Source organism: Harpia harpyja, chromosome 18 (genome assembly GCF_026419915.1).
Source record: "Harpia harpyja isolate bHarHar1 chromosome 18, bHarHar1 primary haplotype, whole genome shotgun sequence".
In the NCBI taxonomy this organism is placed as follows: Eukaryota; Metazoa; Chordata; class Aves; order Accipitriformes; family Accipitridae; genus Harpia; species Harpia harpyja.
The window spans coordinates 15,995,337-16,021,650 of NC_068957.1; the positions used below are offsets into that span (position 1 = coordinate 15,995,337).

The following is a 26,314-nucleotide window of genomic DNA, read 5'->3' on the forward strand; positions in this document are numbered from 1 at the left end:
CATATAAACTTTAAAATGTAAATTACTCAACAGCACATACATAATGACACATTTATATATATTAAACTCAAAAAACAACATTGCGGCTCATTTTTCTAGTTTTATATCATACAAGCATAACATCTACTCCAAACTGCTGACTAGATAGGAGAGAAAGGTGATGGCAAGACCAATCACAATACTGGAAAATATTTTCTAAAGTTTGAGAATTTAAAAAGTGGAATCTCTTCTCAGTCACTTATACTTTCATATTTTGAGCAAGCGTAACATCATGATTAAGGGACACAAATGAAGTGAATGATGGTAATGTTATTTCAAGGTTAGCTATCTTACAGTTTAAACAAGCAAGCACTACCTAGGATCTATAAAGTGTATAAAGACACTAGAAATATTTTACAGTGAGAAAAAAATGATGTATTTTAAACTCATTCAGGAGCAGTCTACTGTCTTTGCGTATGACTCTGCTTTGCGATCATAAGCTGTGCTCTTAGGGGTTTAGTTTTAGGAAGTCACTGATGTCAGGTAGGAACCCATACTTTGATGCAAACTGAAACAGGTTCATTTAGTACTAATGCAGATTATTTAATCTAAGCTATCCTACTTTCCTTTGAAAAAGACTAGGAGTATCCAAGGTTAGAGTTTCAATTGATAAGGTAACAAAGTCTGAAATCACTTGATTCATCACCCATATGTCTGAGCATGGTCTACACAGCCCATTCCAGATTCCTCGTTACTTGTGAGGTTTGTGTATCTGCAAATGCTTCCTCATGGCTGTCAAATGCAAAACAAATTGTCACTGGTCATGCTAATTTGAAAATGATCACTTTAAAACCAAGATATCTTAAATAAAAAACCCAATCTTTTTCCTGAGGTTCTATACTTGAGGTATTATATATTAAAAAGCAAAAAACTGAAAAGAAAGCATGCCAAAGGTACAGGAAATTATGCTTCTAGGTTTGGATTCATTTAAGTGTTCTTTGGAGAGTTGCCTAACTAAATATTTTCCTTAGATAGTATTTGATCTTAAAGAACAAAAACTGCATTGTAATCTATTTTTGATAACAATATCTTAGGCTAACTTAGCCAATCCCCTTATTCTGTTTTTGTTCAAGAAATGGCCAAAACTGTTTCTTTTGTCCACATTTTAACTTTGGAAGTCTGAAGCTCTACAAACACTTTATACCTTGATGCACGTCCTGCCGCCCTTGTCCTCTGGAAGAGTTTTTCACTGAATGAAGTTCTATAGCTTAATGGCCTTCGTCTGTATTCATATTTCATGTACACCAAAGCCAAAGACGGAAGAAGGAAGCAGGACAGGTTGATGGGAGAGGACAGGGAAGTCATTAGCATAGCAAGCAAAAAGAAAGGAGACTGCATAATATTTAAAAAAAAACCACACTGAACAAACAGAAATATGATTAGTAAGAAACTATTTCACAATGCCCACTTTTCTGGGGATTCTGTTTACTCAGATTGAACATATTTTCCACAAAAACACAGAAATATCTTCACTAAACTCCTAAATATTAATCTTATTGCTGTCTATGGCAAGAAATTACAAATTCACAAAACTATAAATTCAAAATCAGGGCTAAATTTTATGTCAGAGGTAATTTTGCCCTCATGTACTTAAAGATACATAAGCAAGCTTTAAAATATAAATGCTAAACTAAGAAGTAAAACTTAACAACTAATAAGACTGTGTATACCTAACAGTTCCAGAGCAAAGTAGAACCATTAGCAAGATCACTGCATTAAGATACAACAACATATGACAAAATTTAAGTTGCAGTACTTCAGAAGAGGAGTGGCTTGGTATTTCAAATGATTAGATAACCAGGAAATATTAAAACTAATCAAACAATTCCCACGTACAATATAAATAACCATCATATAAAAACCTAATATAAGAAAAAAACCACTTATTCTCTTTTTATTAATAAATTAATATGAGAAAATTTAGCATTATCTTTTTTTGCAATATTTTTTGTAATAAGAATGTATTAGCATTAAGATTTCATTCTTATTTTTCCCTTCCCAACGTGAATAACCAATTCTTAAATAAACTGCATGGAGTTCTAATTAAAACCTATTTTATCTTTTCCCACACACACACTACTGCTATTGTATTTAATTAATATAAAACGCTGGTAAATTTTTAAACCTCTGCAATTCATAGCATCAGGATATCAATTACTCTAAGGGCTTCACATGTATTTCAACTAACTTAAAAGAAAAACAGCAGTGCAGAATCTTGTCATTACACAGAAATTCAAAAGAAATAAGAATAGTATTAAACTGGTATGAAGTTCAATCCATTACTGTGGGATAATGAACGACTGTAATGAACTATTTAATGAACTACTAATTAACTACAACTTTTACATTTCAGGAAAGGGCTTACTCTCACCGAAGTACCTCACTGGTGATTTGCCTGCTTGGTAAAGGAACCAGAGAACACAGATCCTACCCTAGCCTGGCTACATCCTATGCAACTCCAGGTATTCCTTCCGGCTCTTCGTTTTACATGGTTCTTAACTTGTTCCATTACATTCCTTTTATCTGCTGCTGATCTACAGCTCCTTTTCAAGAATCATTCTGTTGTGATGCCCAACAAAGCAGAGAAAGTCAGGCAGTTCATCAGGATGAACTTACACTATTCAAATTATTTATTTTTATATATATTTATAATATATCTATGCTCTGTCATTTGACAGAATAATGTTTGAAAAAGTTTCCCTTTCAGTCCATAGGAAATTTATATCTCACATTAGACTGACTGCAGGAAGTACCACCTAAATTACGTTGTATTTGAATAAAAATAACCAGTTACGAACAAACTGTATGCAGGTTCTGTAACTCATACAAATTAAGACAAAGTCATTTTAACATATTACCAATAATCTACTTATACGAGCATTAACCATGCCTACTTAAGTATACTGCTTTGAAAATAAAAAGTATTAAAAAATTAATATAAATCAAACCAGGAAATCAAGAGACTTTCACATTCATCTCTTCCTCTCCAGAGGAGGTATATCACTGCTTCTCTAGACAGCAATTTTATGAAAAGAAACACAGGACAGGTATCTTGAAAGAGTATGTCATTTTAACTGTTTAACAGCTGGACAAAACTGTTCTCAGAATGATAAGGTGCCAAGGGCTTTTGGGTATAAGGCAGGCCAAAGAATAAATTAATTGTAACAGAAGTTAACTAATATTGTAATACCTGTGTTTTTGTTCTTGCTGCAGTAACTGAGCTGCTATTTTTCTCAAGTCAGTCACTTCTTTGAGTTCATCATCATCTTCAGCCAGCAGCTGTTCTTTCTGAAGTCTGAAAAATTAAATATTAGTAACTTGGCTGATTTCAGTAAAGCAAGACACAGACATGGCTACATTATTGGACAAGAACTAAGAAGTGCTTCTTATAAGCTTATTTTCTGTCCAACAAGGAGCACTCTGTGTTCAATATGAGATTTCTTTCCTCCATATGCAAGGAGCTTAAAACAAAACCAAAACCACCCTCACCCACCACTGTCAGTAAAACCTTCCCCCAAAAAGATGAAGATTTACCTTTTTTCATCTCCCCAGTCCTCATTCTGTTCTATTTTCTGGGATTTCTCAGGATGTTTTCCCCGTTCCTTACACAGGATAAAAAATAAACTTAAGACTTATATGGAAGAAAAAGCAAGCCTGCTGAACAGTTTTTCTTTTGTCAAGCTATGCTACCTTGATATAAGACAGTAATGGTCCAATCTGTACATCTCCTTGCTCAGGAACAGCTCCCTCTTCTGCATTCGGATCAATGTAATCATACACCTCCTGGTCTAGTGAGGATTGATGAAGAATGGGAAAGATGATATTAAAACGGTTCTCTCAACCAAATATTTTTCATAAGTACTTATCTCTCTCAGGAATAACATCAGATAAAGATAAAACAATGAAATCATGTCTCCTTGAGCTAGGAATAACCTTTTTTCTTTCTTCCTGGCCTCGTCTATTTGCGATCACTACATTGTTTTCTGAAATGATGAAAATACAATGCCAACATGTGATTGCATCATTTTGTGCAATTTTTCTTACATTAGATTACCTAAACAAAAAGTATTTCTGTTACCTGACAGATGCACAACAGATATTACCTTTCTGCGGATCGAGTTTATTTCCCATTACATGATTGTCATTCCTTAATGTCTGTTCCCTTGTTGATTCTGATACCTGGGAGTGAAGGCTGATTGTATCATCATCAGATGGCTGCAAAGACAGTCACATTTAATTCAGAACTTACATATAAATTACATTATTATATTATTTGCTAAGAACTCTCAAATTATAGTGCAACTGACCCTATCATGAGGGATGGCTCCCAGGAAAGAGAAAATAACATCAAGTCGGGGGGGGGGGGGGGGGGGGGGGAGAAAGGGGATTTAAGAGAATCATAGTTTAGGGAGTGACAGACAACTGTTCAGTATAATATAACACTGAGATACAGTATTTTGTTCAAAGAAGTCCGGTCCAGCCCTGGTCAGTGGACTAAGAAAACTGTACTTGGGTACTTTCTTATCTAATGCTTCCAACTACTTTGACCCTTGTAAGACCACTAAGAGGGGAAAAAAAAAAATCACAGCTTTACTTCTAATAATTTGGAATTTTCTTAAAAACCCAACTAGTAATACTGCTTGTTCTACAGTTTTCCCACTAACAATCACTCTGCATTTGTAGTAACTCCCTTTCTAAGTTTCAAAAATCTTTTGTTCTACACTATTCAGTTTTGACATCACTGTTATTAGTTACAGCTCCTTAATCTAGATTTCTAGAAATACACAGATAACTTGTAGGGATTTTTGTTCATTGCTTTAAACCTAGCAGATCATTCAGAAGTTCATTAAAATTTAAACAACAATGAAGATTACCAACATATACAATCCTCAACTTTAGCCCAAATAAACTTCCATTTTCTTAAGTACATTCATTTCATTAATAAGAAAAGAAAGTTTCAAATAAATTTTGTCCTTTGTGTAGAAAATGATTATGCACTTCACACATTAAAAGCTCCATACAATTCCTTAGGTCAGAATTCAGTTTTTAAATGCATGAAATTTGGACTGGAATGAACCTTAACCAGAAAAATCGAAGCAATATGTAAATAATTTGTGTTTGATACTGGCAGTCTATTGGTTTAAACTCAACTGTATAGATATTCAAAGAATGTTAAATGCAACTTAGTATTTGTATTTCTCAAATGATACAAAATACAAAGGAAAAAAAAAAATCTAAAAAACAGAAGTTACACAAATTCAACAGTGAAAAACACTCACTTCTGTTGTGGACAACCTTTTATCCCCATTATCACTTCCGATGCCAGAGTCTGGTCCATGATTTTTATTGGGATAAAAGTCCTCCATGCTACATTAAGAAAAACAACACAAAAAAACCCACACAGGAATGAAAGAAACAGGAGTTTCACTTTTCTAAAAGAAAATAAACATCCTTTTAAAAATATGTTCTCTATACTTATCTACAGTTGCTGATACAGAATTTTTGCACAATGCCCCATGTGCAGAGAACAAATTCTTAATCTCCTACAAGAGTTGTTCAAGAAAAAAGTATCAAAGCAAAGTTAAAGTGGAAACGATCAATTACGGTACTCTCTGTACCTATGCAATTTTTGAGTTCTACTTCATTCAAAAATACCGTCTTCAGAAAAGGCTTCCTCTGAAAAACCACAATTCCTTGAATTCTATTGGCAGACATGGTTTTCTAGCAATAACAAATACACATTCCCTAATAGACTGTCATATTATAATGGTTTAACACTGCCTGAATATCTATGAAATATTTTCTCCAAATTTATGCCTTTTGAAGACATAAAATTGGCAGCATCAGCAGGACGTGTTTTCCAACTGTGCACTGGAGCTTGGTTTAAATCATAAGATTATCTGGAAAGTTTAATTAATCAGGTTCTCACTACTACAAATATAATATACAGTGGTAATACCGATGACCTTCCTCCTTTGCAATACATTTTAGTTGTAGGCCTTAAGTTCAGTGGAAGCTTTTGGGGAACAGTTGCTGCCCACATTTTTTAGGAGAATTTAGAAGCGATCTACAGACACTGTGGACTAATCCCCTATGGCACAGTCGCCTGAGACCAAGACCATGGACTGAATCTGATGGTTCAGATGGTTCTGTGTAAGCTTTATTCATAACTTTCATCTTTCCTTCAGCCTTGAACACAGAGGCACAAGTTGCATGCGACCTTTTAAGAAAATAGGCAAAGAGAGATTATTGTTCCATATGGTTTCCAATGGCAAGCCAATTGACGACAGAAAATACAAAAGCATTCCAATTACTCAAGAGGTACTCTGTACAGAAGTCCAATAAAATATTCTGCACTTTTTAACCTCAACTAAAAAAAAAATCACTGGTATTTCACTGATCTTTAAGTTAGTTTCCCTTAAGATATATGTGGGAGGCAGACTTTCCATCCAACAGACTAACTCTATATTCAGGACATTTATGGGAACATCTCATCTACTGTTTTGACATATCTGGGAAATAAATAGCTGAGTTTTCCAATAAATAAATTAAAAATACATCTTTGTTCTGATTTCCAAATCTTTAGCGAGTACAATGAAAACTTTTCATAGAAACTTAGATGAGCCAATTAAGCTTCCAGTAACACAACCTTAGAAAATAAATACTATGAATCCTAAAGAAAGAACAATTAAAGTATTGAAATTACAGCTATTATCTGTAATAAACAGATCACTTCATAGCAAATGCTGAAGTAAATAAAACAAAAACCGCACTACTCACCTGTCTGTGAGTGGCTGAGAGGGGATTCGTTTACCTAATGACGGAAGATCCAAAGAATCTGGTTTTTTATCTATTCTGAGGCACGCCTGAATGCTGAGGAATTTAAATATATGTACTTTACCCTTTAAACATATCTGTTGGGAAACAAACGAACAAAAAAAAAAAATCTTAATTACATAGCATGTCTTTTGAAAATGCACCCCAACAAAAGCTACACTGAGTTTGTGCCTAAACTTCCCACTAGGAGAAATACAACTAAAATACGAAAACCTGATTGGTATAACTTAGAACAGTTTCCTTTTTCTTAAGATCCTAATGCAAATTTCTGAACTAGAATGCTTTAATACTAACCTGTGCTGGTGGTATCTGCATTGGATTGTTATCCAGAACTATAACTTGTAAGTGACGTAACTTTCTGTAACAAATTGGAATTTCTGTAATTTTATTACAAGAAAAATCCAGCTTTACCAAGGGAAGGTCTCCTAATTCTGCATTGGGGGAAACAAAAAAAAACATAAAAAAAACAACAAAAAAGAATCAGATATCTTCTTAACACTTTACCTAATTTACCTACAACAAAGAAATGAAGACTAGTAGCTTACCATCTGGCAACATATGGAGATTATTTCTTCTTATGTTTAATTCTCTAAGTGACTGCAATTTTCCTATTTGCTGGGGAAGAACCTGAAGTTCATTGCAGCTAATATCCTAAGAGAGATAAAAGTAATAATTTAACTGAACATCTAAATTAAATTAAACAAAGGAAAACTGCTACCAAAACTACTGTAAAGCATACTATAAAAAACAGAAATCCTATCTTTCTTGTTTTTTCCACAAAGGGAAGAAGTACCATAACAGATCTCGCTGTTTCTTCCATATTTAGTGATTCATGTTTCAGAAACTCATTTCAAAAAGTTAAATCAATGAATGATGAAAGACTGGTTTTGAGATTAAAACTGTAGGCTAGGAATCAGGAGTTCCTGGCAAATGATTTGCATTCTGCTCCTTTTATAAAAATTCTTCTTCCTTAGAAAACCTTGAATCAATCCACGCAACTAAAAATTTACAAAGAGCAATAGCAGGGTCACAAACTTTGTGGATACAAGCACTAGAGGGTGACAAAGCTGCACCAAGTAAACACAGAGTACAGCTATTTCTGCCACTAATTTAACATTTATGTAGTCCAGGCTGGGTCAACAATCACACTGACATAAGACCATTTCTAACCTTTTTTATTTCCAACTGAATAAAATTGACTTAGACTAGTTTCCTAGACTAAGTAACAATGATAGACATCTAACTGATGAAAAACTCGAAGCTGATTTTAAACGCAAGCTGAGTCAGTAAACTAGAAGCCAGGCCTTAACCAGATGAACCTCCACTACACACTTCCAGAGCTTCAGCTTAGGCACTGCCCATCTGCTTTTGGCAACCACGATGTCTGCACTTAGCTAGATGTCACAGAAAGCACAGCTGCTTAGGATCAACTGTTGTGTATCTCTTGCAAGTTATTCTCTGTCCACAACACCAAATTTAACATGGGATTCCCTTCCTAAAAGCATCTTTCTAGCATGTGGCTTAGTTGTCAGCTTTTTTTAATGTATATATATTACTTATGTTCTAAACAGGTATAACACAGGTACTGGAATGAAACTGTCTAATAAGTCCTTAATCTGTGTCATCAAGCACGCATTTTAAGTTTGACAATTTTGAAAAATAAGCCAAAAATACTACAACTGCAATTCTGAAAAATCGTCACTGCCTGTAAAGAATAGCAGTGATCCCACCTTGAAATCCTATGACATTGAAGTAAGCGTAAAGAATTTCTCACCAAAGAGTAGAGGACAGTAGAAAAGCTTCACAAACATTCAGAGTATTACTCGTAAATTAAAAAAGAATGTTGATTTATAGCTCAGAAATTAGATCATGTTAAAAGAAATCTCCAGGGCATACACAGGCGCTCTGGAACCAGGATAAGGATTGCTTGCAATGACCAAAGAAATCACACATAGTAAAAAAAAAAAAAAAAAAAAAAAATCAAAAAATCAGACCTAGTCCAAGTGCCAGGTCAGTGAATAATTGTGCATAGTTCTCCAAAACATATGAGCTTAACATGGAGTAACGATCAGAAAAGCCCAGAATATTAAGAAATATAAAGTAATGTATGACAAAGAACAAAACTCTAGTATGCCATAGGATAAAATCATGTTGCACAGACACCTAAGCTGTGAATATCACACACCATTCTATTCACTCCAAACAAAATAAAGGAATAGCAGAAATGGGAGGGGGGAAAAAACCACCCTAAAACCAACACCAAACACAGGACAACAATGATTGAATGGCATAACTTGTATAAGAGTACAGTGATGAACTCTTCGCATGGGAAGAAGATTCCTGATAACATATAAGAAAAATAAATAGAATTATGATTCCTGTAAAGAATGTAAACAGAAAAATTCAACATTTTCAACAACATACAAGCAAGGGACTCAAAATAATCAGAAGAGTGATTTTATTTATGAACCCCTTAAGCTTTAGTTAACCCAACATACTGATTTGTGTTTAATCCCATTTTTGAAACTCTACAATACTACACCTGTAATTTGAGCTCAAACACTAAGAAAAAGCAGTAACTGAATTTACATTTTGCTGTTCTATATTTAAAAAATTATTAATTTATATTTTTATTATACTGTAAATAAATTGTTTATAGTTTAAATTTACTTAGTACAATGGTTCACAATTGTACTTACCAGCTCCATTAGATCTCTCAACTTTCCAATTTCTTCTGGAATGGAGACCAGCTTATTATTACTAACAACCAGAACTTTAAGTGGAAGATCAAACAGGTACTTTGGCAACGTTGATAGAAGATTTCGACTTGAAAGAAAGAAAAATGAACAAGCAAGACTAGATTATAATCTTCTTTTTAAGCCTGATAGGGAGTCTGAGATGCACATTGAACAACTTTTCTCCTATTCCAGAAGACATTCTCCACCTACTACAATTTCATCTAAATTTAAGCTACAATCTCCATCATTAATTCCTTACCAAGTAAAGCCCATCTCGCTTGATGAAATGAGTATGTACTATAACTGAATCTAACACTAAAATGTACAGAGAAGTCTGTTAAAAGAAATAGTTTGATGTTTGCTTTTATCCTACTTTCTAATACCTTCAGAAGGACCACCTGATTTGACAGCCTACCAATGTGAAGTTCATATTCTTAGCAAACCAGAACTTTATACAAGGTCATTGCTTCTCATGTCATGTGGTCACGTCACTCCTGAGCCAGCACAAAAAGCCTTTAAAATCTATTTATTACTTTGCTGATCAACAGTCTGGAAGGCAAGTTTTAATTAAAATTTCTTTTGTGTATATCATTTTCCAACTACATGCACGTATGTCTGCTTTGTACACAAGAAATATACTGTTACTAACATTTTGATTTAAATCCATATTGGAAAAACTACCAACTGCAGACTGCCACTGCCAGAAATACATAGAATTTTTCTAATACAGTACTTGTACATTTAAACAAGCCATTAGAAAACCAGCTTGTTCAGATGTCTGTTCACAGATAAAAGTAAAAAAATTTCAGTAATTGCTGTGGCTTTAAGTAAAACTGTGCAGAGGTCAGTTCTATTTTGGAAAAAAAAAACCCTACCCAAACTTAAAAAAAACTTAAAAACACTTAAAAAAACCTTTAAGTGTTGACATTTGTGTTCATGCTATATTAAGAAAAACCCAGAAGTTTCACTGTTTAATTGATATGTATCAGAGCACTGTTTTCATATTTTAAAAAAACAGATTTTTACATTATTTTTCTCCACGACTACAGTTTATAGGGCTGCAAAACCAGTGTCATGGTTTAACCCCAGCTAGCAACTAAGCACCACACAGCTGCCTGCTCACTTCCCCGACCTCCCCGCCAATGGGATGGGGGAGAGAATCGGGGAAAAAAAAAAGTAAAACTTGTGGGTTGAGATAAAGACAGTTTACTAGGACAGAAAGGAATTAAAAAAAGGCAATAATAAAAGAATTGGAATATACAAAACAAGTGATGCACAATGCAACTGCTCACCACTTGCTGACCAATGACCAGTTAGTTCCCGAGCAGCTATCCCTCCCAACCCCACTCCCCCCAGTTTATATACTGGGCATGATGTCACGTGGTATGGAATATTCCTTTGGCCAGTTTAGGTCAGCTGTCCTGGCCGTGTCCCCTCCCAATTTCTTGTGCCGCTCCAGCCTTCTTCCTGGCTGGGCATGAGAAGCTGAAAAATCCTTGACTGAGTATAAACACTATTTAGCAACAACTGAAAACATCAGTGTGTTATCAACATTCTTCTCATACTAAATCCAAAATGTAACACTAAACTAGCTACTAGAAAGAAAATTAACTCTATCCCAGCTGAAACAAGGACAACCAACAAAAATAAATTTATGTCCTTGCAACATTTCAGCTTCAAAGAAGCAATTTTAACACCATAAAAGTAAACTTCTATTAGTATCTTTATAAAACTAATGTACTTATTCTGTTAATTCTAAGCGAACAATACAAGTTCTGGATGTAGGTATGCAGTAAGTCTCTTTTTTTATGTTGTATTTCAGGCAGAATGACAGGCTTTTTTGGTTGGAGAGCATGAGAAGCAAAAATATAATGTGCAAGCAAACTTTTTTTAATTTATTATAAAAATGTAGCAATGAAACAGTCATTCTCTGCATCACAATTTCCTCCAGCTCTTTGTGGGTTTTTTTGCTTAAAGAAGAGCTGCCTACTTTACTATGAATTGCACGACACATTTCTTCAGTCATCTGAATGCAAAATTAGACTTTGAGATCATGTGGTTTTCTTCTGTAACAAAATATTGAAACTAGTAAGCCAGGATTTTAGCCTGTTCAACTCCTACAGTCCACATGTTCATGCATTGCGAAAACAGTCCTCAGACATCAGCACAAAAGTGAAGACAAAGCACAGTAAGGCAAATGATGATTAGAAGAGTCGACTCAAAATGACATGCAACGCCCAGTTAGAACTACACACTACTTTATTTCTGTGTAAAGAATTGTATTCAGCACCGCGACTACCATCAGAAGAGAAATGGGCTGTTGCTGCTCAGTGAAGAAAGTTAGGTCAAATTTTTCAGAAAACACTGCAGTTTTATCATATCATTAATGCTCTTTAGAATTGCCACAGAACAGACTACTGAAATTATCACTATAAGCACTGATATTTGCAGATTGAGACATAGGTTTTTGTTTGGGTTTTTTTGTTGTTTGTTTTTATTTCTTACTTTTTTCTTTTCCAAGGATCAATTCACAAAGTTTTTTCAAAATAAATTCTGGAACCAAATCTCACATGTTAAATAGCTCTTAGCTGAAAAGACTGTTTTGGACTTGATGTAGTCAATATAAGAAACAAGGAATACTGTGGAAAACAGGGTCTCAGCTCTTTTGGGGAGGGTTCTTCTAGATTCCCTCTCTTTCCAGAGGTCATATTCATCTTCCGTTCTTCTGAGAAGATCCAACCACATGTTTTCCAAGTTTAAGAACATCAATACAGTGTTCTGTATTGGATGGATGTAAATAATGGGCAAAATGAGTAGGGCCTTCTGGCCAGAGTAGTCTACCCTGTTGAGAGCAGCAAATTTTTACACATGTAGTTTCTAAACATTGTCTGTCTGCATAACATTAAAAACAAAGGAAACTTTGTAAACTCTCCCTATCCTCAGCTACCATAGTTTACTGACTGAAATTTCATAATGCAGTCAATTCCTTCCCACAAAGGAAGCAACAACTGCTGGCCCTAAAACAACAAGGATAAGAAAAACAAACAACAGAATAATTTTATCTATCTGGGCAAAAATGAGGGTACACAGAGGCACTTAATAACCTCATGAAGCAGAATGCCACCTCTTCAATGAGGTAAGTTATATAAAGACCAAAAATAACAAGCATTACTCACCTAATGTTAAGGTAGGTAAGCATTTGCAGGTTTTTAATAGATTCTGGAATGGATTTGATGCAGTTGTGATACAAATTTAAAGTTTCCAGTGGTGCAAACAGCCAGACATCAGGAGGAATTTCAGTAAATCTGTTCTTTGAAAGATCTAGAAGCAAAAGAAAAAAAAAAATCCTTTTTTAGTCAAAAATTTCGTTGCAGTAAGAGGAGATAAAAGTACCCACTGTTATTCTTGTCACGCTCCTAAAAATTAAGGTGTTGCAAGAAGTGTAAAATAATTCAGTTTTAACAGATGCTACTGCATATAATTAATACACAAAAAAAAGACTTAAAATACTAGAAGATTGTTTGATATGCAATTATAACATAAAATAGAAAAATGACAGGAATTCAGAAGTATATTACCCACTACATAATTAAGAACATTTAAAATGCAACTGAATATCAATTATGATTGTCCCTCCTCTATCGGTCTTTGTTCTGTGCAGCTGTTCATTTATTTTCCTTCAATTCTAGGCACAACAGTAAGTCAAGGTACAAACCCAGTAAACATTACTTTTCCTGTTTGACAGCTACATTAGAATCTATTCTTATTGTACAAAGTATCTGCAATGCTAAGGCCACGTTTGCAAAAAAACCTTACATATTTATTTTGCTTAAGAACTACAATTCTCATCTAAAAAATATTCTTTATTGCAAGCACAGTAACTGAGACATTCTCCAGTAACACACTTATAACTTAGCTAAAAAGAGCACAAAAACCAATGCCAAATGCATTTAGCTATAAAAATAAGGATGCAATTTAGCCTAGCCTAAGAACAGAATGAGGAGATATATTTGACAATGGAAACATAATACTTGAACTAGAGTTATTTTGACAATGCATGACTGCATTATGCAAATCTGCATGCAGAAGATATGAAAAACCAGGGCACTACAAAAACGCATACCACCTCTGACTATACGAAATCTTTAAAAAGACCAAGAAAATTCAGGTGGGATGTGACCCAAGAATCCTGGAAATTATCAGTTAACTACCAAAACCTGTGTTGTAAAGTCCATGAAACTATCTTGGAAGAAAGAGGTATTTACTTGAGAACAACTCTACTTTCATAAAGTAACTCTGGTTCCCAACCCAAGATATTTCAAAAGGATGTGGTTTCTCAGAAACGCTGAACAAACTCTTTTAACAAAGCAGCAATACAGATCCCTTGCTATTTCAGGCTTTAGTTCTCAGTTTTTAACACTTGCATGAAATAACTGTGTTTCTGCTTAGCTCCTATCACATTATCATTGGAACAAACATAGTTTGTTCTAAGCTAGACTGAAAAAACAGTCTAGAAAGTGGCTGGAAAAGTAACTCAAAGTCACCTTCAGGCTCGAAGAAGAGAGCTTAACAGCTTGAAGTATAACTGGCAAGCCAGCTAGGAGCGGCATTTCTCAGGGCCAACACTGGAATCAATATTGTTTAGTATCTTCATCAACATCCTGGAAAACAGGATATAATCTGCCCTCAGGAAGTGCACAGACAACACCAAGTTGGAGGGAGTGAAGAGGCAACTCACATGCTGGAGAGACAGAATGCCAGCCAGAGTGACCTCGACTGGCGGACACCCCATCCAGTTTAATAAAGACAAATGCAAAGACTTGCACCTGTGCCAGAATAATTCCTCACAGTAGTGTGGGCTGGAGGATGAAAGGGTAGAAGATAGCTTTGCAGAGAAGAACACATGATGCTGGTACACAACAGGCTGAATGCAAGTCATCAGTGCGCCTGATAGCAGGGAAGGCCATCAACACAGTGTGCTACAGATGCCCATCAAATAAAATGGACTGGTACAATGAAACGTCACCTTCCAGTGGCATTATTTTTGGAGGTAGCCTCAACTTTGCTTTCTGAAGTCTAGAACATGTGAAATTTGTTAGCTAATGGGCTGTCACTCCATTGTTCCATCATTTCTAAGAAACACTGTCAAGCTAAAGCATCACAAACCCTTCCTTTAGATCAGGGCACCCACTGCTGACACCAAATTCTGCAAACTCTAGCTGCAAGAGGTAGAAAGAGAAAGATCTAGGTTGCAGAACTGGCATTCTTAATGAACTGAATGAAAAATGGAATAAAGTTAACTAAAACTAAACATCCCAACTAAAATTAAAAAGCTTATTAAAAAATTTAGCATAGCTTGAGAAAGTTTTCACAATAGGTGAGGTCTGCTTTCTGTTTTCCACCACATCATTTTTCAAAACATTATAGAAAAATGGCAGATTTCACATGAAAAAATTTTCTGCAAAACCCTTTTTAGGTTAAACAAAGGCTCTCATTCTAATATTCAGCAGAGTGGGATAACTGTGTGCAGAAAAGATGCACGCAGTTTTATTGCCCGCACAGTTCCACAACCTCCACCGCATGATGAATAGACAGTTTTTGATACAATCCCATTCTGAAGAAGTCAGCTGTAAGGCTCTTCCTGACGTTGTTTTATCAGCAGCTGGAAAGATAACTGAAGGCTAGCACAAAGATCTACTCTACAAAATACAAACAACAGAATCCTACCCTACTGCCGCTGATCCAAAGAGCAGTACTGTAGGTTCTACCTGAACTGGAAGATTCAAGAGCACCATGAAAATTATACCATCGTATGTGCATGCAGCCATACCCCAACCACACATCTTGGAAAGACACAGGTTAAAAAACAGCTTTGCCATTTCTTCTGCAGAAATAAAACCCAGAGGTGGGCCAGACAACAACCATAGTGTGCACCAACTCTCTGCTCTGGACAATGACTGGACCAGGACTGTAGTACTCAAACAGGCAATATAAAACCAGCAGTGGTTTCTAGCCCGGCCTGACAAAAAAAAAAAAAAAATCACATTAGCACAGTCTGGTTGAAGTCCCTTAGTGTACCCTCGTACAAAACCCATGCAATTTCACATTACAAGAAAAAATACAAATATTGTGAAATTGGTATATATTGCTGTTGAAAACTCTTCCCTGAAAACAATGCCTTAAGACAGTGTGGGGCAAGGACTCCACTTTTCCATTATGAAACCCAGAAGTCCTATTAGAATAGGAAATGATACCCATTATCTATCAATAATAAAATAAAAAAGGTAAATAAAGAGTTGGAAGATAGTATGGCTTCTCTTCCAAACAATTTTTCATTCACTCATTGCGAAACAGTATTAGAATAGCCCCAGGGGTTCAGAGCTTTCTAAAGAAAAAGATTCAAGTGTATATAGTTTTCCACAATATTCAATATATGAAATGTACTTGTAGCTTTTTAAAAACAAGTAATCCTATTCTTTATCCAAATTGAAAAGTGATTTCTACTCCAGAAATGTTTTTACAATGAGCAAAAAAATTTATGAGTTCATCTATTATGCTAAATAAAATGTAGATGTGAAGCTTATGCAATTCAGGTACCTTTTGAAGACTAATAACCCAAGGTATGACTGACAAAATATTGTAAGAAAAAAAGGAGGAAACTTCTGGAATAGAGTGTTCCTCTATAAACAAGATAGACTTCATCTCAATCAAAATGTAAGCACGTTGCTGGCACTTAAAATGAGAATGGTTTTGTAAGGGTTAATAAACTGAAGAAGCAAGGAAAGCTGCTAAATGCAGAACCACACGTGATTTAAGATGACAACTCCTCTAGAAGTGAGATTATAGGAATTCTTTGCTTAACCAGTTTAGACTGGAGAACTCTAAATTGGGGGTGTTATGTGAAGACTAAATAGAAGACAGTATCCATGACTGCTCATGAATCACAGGGTATTTCAATTCACTATCTGCAGAAACAATAAAAAAGTGAGAAGTACACCATTACTAAGAAATTTAAAGGGGGAACTACAAAAATATGAAGCTGGTTGCAGCTTAGTTTCTTTTTAACAGAAAAAGTCTTTACTAACTGTAAGACAATGATTAAAAGACAATATATTGAAAGTTCAAAAGGAAAGAATTTTAGGAAATCAGTCAGAGTTTGGAGGGGAAGCTATCAAAAGTAAGAAGGTGTTGTATAAATTTATGCTATGGTCAAAAGGAAAAACAAAAAGCTCAAACTGTGTTACAGCACTGTGCAGTAAGGTAGTCAAATAGTATTAACATCACGTTTGTCTTGTTTTTTGCACTTTTCCCTAAACATTCATTACTGCTTACTATCAGAGGCATGTTGCGAGAACAGACCAGCCTTTTATTTGATCCAGTACAATCATTTTTATATTCACACTGTGCATGCATCACATGTTGAATTTGAAATACAATGCTTAGTTGGGAAATTTACACTTGAACCTCATCTTGATGTTATAACATTTTTCATAAAAATATGCTGATCCATGATATTGGTGTTGGGTTTTTGTTTGCTCAGATTGTTCCAAAATTTTATTTAGAAACTAGATTGAAAAGAAAACAACCCATCCCCCCACAAAACCCAGATCTGCTCTAACTCGTAATACGGATAGACCTTCCCAGCCAGTTTTTCTAGTAATGCTTTAGCAGAATCTAAGCCAAAAAATATCTAAGCACAACAGTAACTATATAATTAGTCCTACAGAAGTCAATGAATTTATAAAATTAAAAGTGTTCAGATCTGATCCTGAAGATACACTTTTAGCCAATCTAAACACAAATCTGAGATCAACACACAGAACATGGTTAAAATTTATTAGTCTGTCAAATGCAAGATGATTCCGGAGAAGAAAAAAAAAAAAAAGTAGTCTCAAACACTGCAGAAACACCTGCACATGGTAATTCTAGGAGGCAGAAGTTTTCCATGTCCACAAAACACTCAGTCACCTTATAATTCAAATCCTGTGATGGTTAAAATTCATATTGAACAGTAACAGCATTAAAAAAAAACCCTCTGTTATAATTATATTTCACACAGCGATTATTAATTCACTTGACAGGCCAACAGTAGTGAAGAAATAAAGGCAGGCAAATGTTCTTTCTTAGCGTAAGGCTCCAAACCCACCTTATGAGCACATGCCCTACAAACTATTCTTCTGTTACACAAATATCCTTTTTCTCCCAACTCAAACAGAAAGCCAATCTCCCTCCCTGAGGAGGGTCCTATAAAGAGGAAAAGATCAGATTTGTATCCTATCTGATGGAGTTCCAAGAGTGGTATCAGCAACGCAGACAAGACTAAGGCTTTATTAATATGTCACCTTCAGCCACAAGTAAGGCCATTAGACCTCAAACACCTTTAACTTCACAATCAACCATGGTAAATGATGGGCATTATTTGTACCACAGCATTCAAGGAACAGGAGAGAGAACATAAAACTTAAGAAATTAAGTTCTGTTGCATGAAGACATTCCAGATGCTGAAATGTCAAAATTATTTAAAGGAATCAGCCAGTAAAGGTATGCATTTCCCCATATCCCTAAGGAGGAGGAAGGAAAGTTAAGTCCAAGCTGCCAAGCATTTAAGATTAATCATAAAGCAAAGATACATGCATGAAATATAGTGAATTTTGTCTCAAAAAACCCCCACAAAACAAAAAAAAACACCCTAAGTCAGACTATAAAAGTCTAATACCTTAAGCTCGTGTGAGTATGAGTTGCCCTCCTTCTACCAGGAATGGAGATTCCAGCATAGCTTAGAAAGAGAAATATGAATCCAAAGCTAAGAATAGATCAGCTTGCCAAAGCAGTCCAACACTTTGCCTACACTATGCCCACCACGGACTCCTAGCATGCTGGGGTCAACTTTCAGAGCCTTGCAATGTTATTATATACCTTTAATACATGTAGTGGAGGGAATCTCTCACCTATTGCAGATGAACAACAACCAGGCTGCAGAATTAGTCACAGAAACTCAAAGCTAAGTAGAAAAAGACGCTCCAAATCTCTCAGATGGAGCATTATTGTTTGTGACAGTGGCTCAACAAGTAATTCCTCAGCAGCTGCATAAGTTCATTAGCTCCTATCCTATTTTATGTTATATTAGCACAGTTTGCATGGCCATACCATGAATAAGTGCTGGTTTAGTCCTCAGGAGAATGTTCCAAGCCTGTACATCTCCCATTCAGGTATGTTTGTAATGCTGCAAAAAACTGTATTTTCACATTATCATTTAGTCTTGCCATCATCCTTACTGGGAATAATTAAATGCAGCTGCTCAGGAATCTTGTTAAAAAGAAACATTGATGAGTTAACACTAAACTTGATTTATCCACATCTGAAAATATCATCCTTCATTTTACTACTCTGTCAGTATCAAGCTTCCAAAGACCTTGAAGAGCTGCTAAGAACTTACAAGTGTTTGAACAAAACAGTTTAGAAAATAAACCAACTTGTATTACATTTTCCTCCTTCCTTGTTTTAGCAATCCTGCTTTGAGAAGTAAAAAGGCAACAAAAAACATGGAAATAGTATATAGTAATTGTTTATTAGCATATTGAAACTGCCAGTTTCTGTTGTGATATTTCAGTAGCAAGTATCTACATAATCTAAGAATGTGATTGGTCTTTAGTGTAATCACAAAGAATATCCTTGTTTTCTATCTTGTTTTAATCTTCAAGAGTCACATAAGTACTGTATAAATGACATGATCATTCTAAGATTCTAAGACTGAGAAAAATGGATTTATGAGTCAGCAGGTATTCAAAGGTACTGTTGAATTTACTGATCTTAAGCTGAAGTCTATAAGCCCAATATTAAAGTGACAAATTATGTACATAAAAAGAAAAATTAAGAAAACAGTATGTTTCAAAGTCTACTAAAGCTTGAGGCTCCTTGCCCAGTTTGTTGAGAAACTAGGAAAGGAAATAAGAGATCTGGCTTTCATTACTAACCACAGAAATGGCACTTGGCAGGAACAAACCAATTTCATTGTTTATGTAACAATGCTTTCTTCAGTCAGAAAAAATACAATTAACTGAAGCTTCTAGGAGAATCCAGAAAACAGATGAGAGATTGAAATATCACTGGAGATGCTCAAAACTCAACTGAACAAGGCCCTGAGCAACCTGCTCTAACTGGACCTGTTCTGAGCAGGAGACTGTCCTAGATGACCTATGAAGATCACTTTCAACCTATGTAATTACAGGATATAAAATTGTGGGGGTTTTGTGTTACAGGAGTATAATAGTCTTAGCAGTTTGGATATTTCAAATATCAATTCCTTATGACGGTAAAGAGGAAAACTAAAGATGCATCAAAAAATCCAAGTGTCCTAAACACGTATCTGCTTGCTATAAAAGGTCTTAATTCTGCCAGCCATGAATTTTGATGGCAGCATTAATGAAACACAGATCTTCATTTGGAGCTTTCAGAGTTACGGAAGGAAAAAAACCAACCAAACACTCACAAAAATCCTACAAAAACAAGAGTTACATTCACCTAAAAAAAGAAAACCACCAACATGTATCCGTGTCCAGTTTGCCAAAAAGAAAGTGAACACACTACAGTGTGTTTTAAGCACCTTGCTCCTATGCTGTTATCTGCTATAGGGAAAAAAAACCCACAAAACAAACCAAGACTAAGCCAGAAACTGTAAACTAGATTTGGTAGGAAGAAGCGAGACTATTCAAGAGGGTTTTTTTCCTCATAGATTCTGATCACAAGTCCTCTGCATAAGCTACCTAGCACTTTCCATTACAACTGAAACAGAAGCAGGTTTCTGAAACTACTGATTCATCCTGATTTTCAGGAACCTCAGGAGAAAGGAACTCTTAAGCTTGCCAAGCTTATGCCAAAAGGGACATCCTCTAGCATCTTAAGCCTTCCCCTCAAGCTTTACACATCCTACTTGCAGGTTCAGCATTCAAATCTTAATGTTAATACATGACCAGTATTGTTAAACACAGATGTTTTAAAATTTTCCTTTGAAAAAGGAAAAAGTGAAGCCTGGTTAATTAAATAACTAATATCAGAATTCTTAATATCCACTTAGGTTGCAAAATTAAGCACTGAACAATTAAAATATGTCCAAATGTAGAATGATTATATCAGTATGCACAAACAGCAACCACTTCAGCTGCAAAACAGACCAAAAAATTTAGAATTTACTGGCAAAGGATGTTCAAGAATTACAGCAAAGTAATTTTTGCATGTAACTATGTACTTCACATACCAATATATGTTTGCTCTCCAACATTAAGAGCTATGGTGAAGGACTACACAGAACAAACTGAACACCCATCAGCTCTTATGCACAAGAAGGAAACTGACACAACTGTTAGACACTCTGAGGAAACTAAATTGACCAATGTACTTTCCTTGAATGCATTTAAAGTCTACTGTTAAAAGTTTATGTAGTAATATTTAAACTGATTTTTATCTGTTGTGTATACTCTTAAGTAAAATAGAAGCATAGTCTGTCTTCATCTAATCCTTGTGATCACTATGTATTTTAATTGACATATCAAAATGACATAAAATAGACAAAAACTCTGAACTGGTTCATAAGCCCCATAAGCATTTATTATAAAATCACAAATAGCAGGATTCACACTCTGCAGCACAGTCTTCCCACAAATGGGAAGCAACTTTTTTTAACAGAAGACAGGCACAACTTGTTATGAAGTTACACCTGAGCATTTAATGCTGATGATGTTTGACTTCCAAAAAAAAATGAGGCACTTGTAGAAAATAATATTTCATACATAAGTATTTAATGCCATCTAAAAAGTCATCCTCCAACTATTTTTTTTTTTTAATATGACATTGTCATAGTTGAAATTTAACTCCCAATCACCTGGAATGTTAATTCTAAAACCTATATCTAGAAAAGCTCCCTCAAACTAATGAAACCTTTAGAAGAGTATAAGCCTTTTTAATGTGAACATGGAGTCAATGTGCCAAAAGAGCAAATCACTTAAAAGTTTCTACAGAAGCAAAAGATCATTTTAAGAAATAAGCTTTTTGGTGTCCCTGCTCAGAAGGGCTTACTTTAGAAACTGTATGGTTAGAATTTTCACACTTAAATGACTTAAATGATGTTACCAGAACCTCATGTTCATTTCACTATTAATATTGCAGTAGCTTATGATAAAAAAATTGAAGGAAAAGTCTTACACACACTTTGCATTTTCAGCAATGTTACATGTGCAGCTAGTTCTACTTCTGTGTTTCCAGTGTTGCTTGCTTCCTTTTTATCTTGGGCACAACTTTGTGAGGATTTCACTTTCACATACTTCTCTAGCTTTAATGTATTATATTTCATTAGTAAATCACAAGTGAATATGCTAACATTTCAAAACTGAGATTCATCCAGCCATATTACTCAATTCTTAATTTTTTTGAAAATGGCAACTCAAGTCAAAGGCACAAAACAGTGCTAGGAACAGGGAATAGAAAGTTATTTCATTGCATACCCATATCTTGATACTGCATGCAGTTCCTGGCTTAACTCAAAAAAGATACAGAACAACATATAAAAAGAGAATATGCACACGCATAAGAATTTTTCGGTATAAGAGATTATACAGAATAGGTTTCATCAGCCTGGAATAGACAACTGAGTACACAATCTATTTTCATTATTTTCAGTAAAAATATGGGGCTGCAAAGGAAGTTATCAAGTAATAGGTTAATAAGATTATTATTATTAGCTTTTAATAGAGAATCCTGGGCTAGATACACCTTTTGTATCAATACAGTTATGTCCAATTTATATATTAGAAAAATATTTTTCTACTATATAGTGTGCATATATATAATTTTCTATATTTTTTCTAATTATATACTATATAATCCTACATATAACCATGATCAGAAAGACTGCACATAAATAAGGATCAGTACCTCGTCCCAAGCGCCTACTATGCCAGGCAATATAGTGGAAGACAGCAGCAAGATAAAAAGAACCCTTTGCAAGTGACATGACAGTAATTTTGACAGTAAGGGAATAATAGTGAGAAGTTTCTGAAACTGAAAGGAGAAAGAGCACTGAAACAGAGTTGCAGCTTTTATGCAGTCACAAAATTGCAACATGCAGGGATGAGAAACTCAGGGCTTCTGATCAAGTTCAGAAAAGTATAAAGGAGGCATTTCCTTGCCACCAATGTGACCGCTGTTTAATAGCTACAGAGAGATGAAAAAACCTTCCAGGAAAATTAATTACATTGGCCAGCTTAACAGCCTCCAGTGCACGTTCAATCATTTATCAGTCTTCTAACACATGCAATGTCTCCTTACGAGCTACTAAAGTGAAACACAGGGTGCTGGACTGTGCTAATTTGAGTGACCGTGTTTCTCATAGCAATACACAGTCAAATATTTTAGCACAGGGCTGCTCCATATTAGGAGAAGCTAACCATCTTTTCGTGTTGCTTCTCAGTTTCATACTCCTCTGCTTGTGTTTTTTCTTTGAGATGTTTAAAAGAAATAAAAACACTCCCAAGACTATAGGTGGCTACAATGAGTTTTTACTTTTTTTTTTTTAACTGGGTATTTGACAGAGCACAGAATAGTTTCTATTTTTGTGAAAGAGATATTACAAAGTGGTGTTTGGGTTCTAATTCCAACAACTGAAGAGCTAGGAAATACCTGCTTTATGGTTATCCATGTCACTAATTTTAGTTATACACTTGGTCTGTGCTGTTGAAGTGACAAATGAAGAAACTGTACACAACCACATAATTAAAGTTTCTCATCAAGCATAGAGGGAAGGTTGTACAGGCAACCAGAAACTGTATTTTACAGATTTTGAGTTCTTGGCTTTTGAAGCTAAACAGCACTACTAAAGAAAAAATCTTTTTTAAAAAAATCTACTCTTATTACTTCAGGGACTTAAAAAAAGCATCCCATCAGATCAAGCCACAGGTCTTCCATGGGAAATACATGTTTTTATAACTGGAACAGACCAACAGTTGTCTCTCACAGACTTCTACTGCCAGGGAGGAAGGATTGAGATCCAGCACCCTGACTTTGAAATCAAGGTAGCCTTGCAGAACCCACCAGTCCAGCCCATCCTCATTGAATTTAGTCTCCTAGTCTACACTGGACGTGTCTATGTTGAACATGTCTAAATTGGCAGTTCAGTTCAAGCTATTCTTGTTTTTCATTTAAGTCATCTCCACTTGCCACGTGGCTCAGGTACATGAGGTTTTTCCTGAAATTTGCACTCATCAAAACCTAAACCAGAAGCTCTGATGTAAAGGTTGGAACCAGTGCTGACCTGCTGCACACCAATGCAGGGATGAAACCAACATATGAATTCAAGGAATTTCTCACCAAGTTGCCACAAGAAGGATCCAGGCATTTCCAACACAAGACAGCACACTGCTCCAACTCTTGAGTATATGTGTTCAGTTATTTTAGCATAGCATGATTAAAATGAAAAATATAGAACACATCACCAAGAGGAGGAAGCAATTTACTCCTCAAATTGGCATATGAAGCAGTAAATTGGCAAACCAATCGGCTATACAGTCAAAAGGACATTACCACACGTCAAGGATTATCTTCCTCTCTACTTCTGAAGGCATCTTGTCACCACAAATCTTTTGTAGTTTGAAATGGTAAGCAGCAAATCCCACAGGAAACTGATTTGTTTCCCTAAACAACACAGCACTTTATTTAGTCTAGACTATAATTCTTGAAACAGCTTACTACCAGAACGAGTAAAATGTGTTTTCCTGACAAGTCAGCAAGACTTACTAAGCTTGTGTATTATAGCACAGGGCATCTTCCTCCCACTTCCATTGGCCATTATTTATTGGTTTAATTCTGTCAATTTCTTTTTTGTTTTTGAAATTTTTCAATTCCAAGTTTCAGTTTCAAATTATTTTAACTCTTTCACAGAAAATATAAGGGAAAGTAATCATCACTCGTAAATGAAGCAAAGTCTGGGTTTGTTAAGGATTACCTAAAATGCACACAAAACTCTCAAGTAAAGCTTCTTATGTTAGTCTCTGTATGCTCAGTTATATACATCCAAGGCCTTTGCCCTGAAGAGCTACAATCTAAATAGACACGAGGCAGAGACAAATAGGCTACAACCAATGAACTGTAACCAGTGTTTACTACATGACTTATCTTTCATGTGGATAAAATTGCTTGACACTAGATAAACTAAGCAGAAACATTTTTAAAGTAAGCTAGACTGCTGGAAGTCAAAGAACACTGAAAAACAAGGTGAGTGAAGTTAAGACTGAAGCAGAACAAAACCCAAAGAAAATGGGTAAACTAACAGTCCACAAGCACAGAGTGAACAGGTTCTAGCAACAACTACAGCATGTTCTCTTGAGACACAAAGGCCACTGCTGTAGCAGCTTCAGCATCTGTTCTTATTTGCTGGTGCCTCCTGCTGACTCTGTCCTACTCATGCCAGACCTCATGGCAGCATTTAAGAATGACTGTAGCCACTTCTATTAGCTTAAAAATAAGTATGTAATATCACTCATTACTGCATGAAATGATTTGAAGTGAACACTTTCATAAACCTTTTAGTTCTAGGTCAGTCTTTAATATATCAAGTTCTTGCCCACTACGTACTGGTTCTGCCTATTGAAATAGTGGTAAAGTGACAAATTGAAGTAGATGTTTAATACACAGATGGTCAGGGATTTGCTCATTGTGCAGTTACATCTGCTGGTCAGCAGCCTATGAACAGGCCTGAGATGCAGGGTTCCTTCAAGCCTTATAACTACAAAAAACTTTTTTTGAGAAGCAATACATTGACACTTTGGAACGCATTAGTGATAATTATGTCTGCCAAGCAAAAAAGTATTCTAGTTCTGTAACAGAGAATAAGAATTTTTTTTTCTTCCTTGCCTAAAGTGCTATACCTTCTCTAGATCTGTCAGACTTAAGAGCAGATTCTCCTAGCAAGCAGCAAATAATCCCAGGTTAGTTGGAAGAATGATGAAAATCAGATTGTTGGACAGCCACAGAAAAGCAGAGAATTCAGATGTCTATCCACACTGTCATGTAGAACTTTTACCACAAAAAAGATATAGTGAGTATCTTTGCATTTTCTGTGGAATTCTAGCCTTCAGTCGTGACTCAGTTACCTTTTGGCTAAGGACACATTTCAGCATTAAATGCCAGCTTTGCCAGTAAAATGAATATATACTTTTGAACCAGCTCCAATAAAGCTTCACAAGTCAAATGAGAAGATGCTTTTCACCCAAAAAAAGTGAAAAAACAAAAGGCTAGTCCATTTTTCTTATTGCACAATGTTTTGCAATACAATTTGTGATCTAAATACATTTGCCTCCTGCTCAGATAATAAGTAACAAAGCAGAAGTACGTATCACAAAGTTCTTTAGATCGATCAAAAGCAGAAATATTTCAGAGGTTAAATTTTTTATATTTCAAGGCACAAAAATAGTCAACATGATGGCAAACAGAGTTTTGATGGATGGAGAATACAAAAAGTCAAAAAATTACACATTGCACATTTCTTGTAGGTCAATATTTCAGACAAGGCTATAACGTGGAATTATTTTTTTTTTTAAGATTAGATTAAGATATTAGTGGTATTCTTCATAATGCAATCCTTTTATGCAGGCCAACTAACAATCAGTTGTTTTAACTTCAACTCACTGAACAGAGTTTTCCTAACTTGTCTG

General features: G+C 35.2%; 1 protein-coding gene across 4 annotated transcripts in view; it reads right to left on the reverse strand.

Moving 5' to 3' along the window:
• The window catches only part of LRCH2 (leucine rich repeats and calponin homology domain containing 2), a 57,693-nt gene that overhangs the window by 25,974 nt on the left and 5,405 nt on the right, over window positions 1-26,314 (reverse strand). For 2 of the 4 annotated variants that reach the window (XM_052813235.1, XM_052813234.1), the window contains exons 2-12: window positions 12,791-12,935; window positions 9,576-9,702; window positions 7,422-7,527; window positions 7,171-7,307; window positions 6,820-6,953; window positions 5,319-5,406; window positions 4,143-4,254; window positions 3,730-3,827; window positions 3,574-3,641; window positions 3,230-3,334; window positions 1,184-1,261 (exon numbers count right to left, since the gene is read on the reverse strand). In XM_052813235.1, coding sequence (XP_052669195.1) covers window positions 1,184-1,261; window positions 3,230-3,334; window positions 3,574-3,641; window positions 3,730-3,827; window positions 4,143-4,254; window positions 5,319-5,406; window positions 6,820-6,953; window positions 7,171-7,307; window positions 7,422-7,527; window positions 9,576-9,702; window positions 12,791-12,935 — 1,198 coding nt within the window. The remainder of the gene's footprint in view (window positions 1-1,183; window positions 1,262-3,229; window positions 3,335-3,573; window positions 3,642-3,729; window positions 3,828-4,142; window positions 4,255-5,318; window positions 5,407-6,819; window positions 6,954-7,170; window positions 7,308-7,421; window positions 7,528-9,575; window positions 9,703-12,790; window positions 12,936-26,314) is intronic. The other 2 variants (XM_052813237.1, XM_052813236.1) reach the window with 1 other exon arrangement.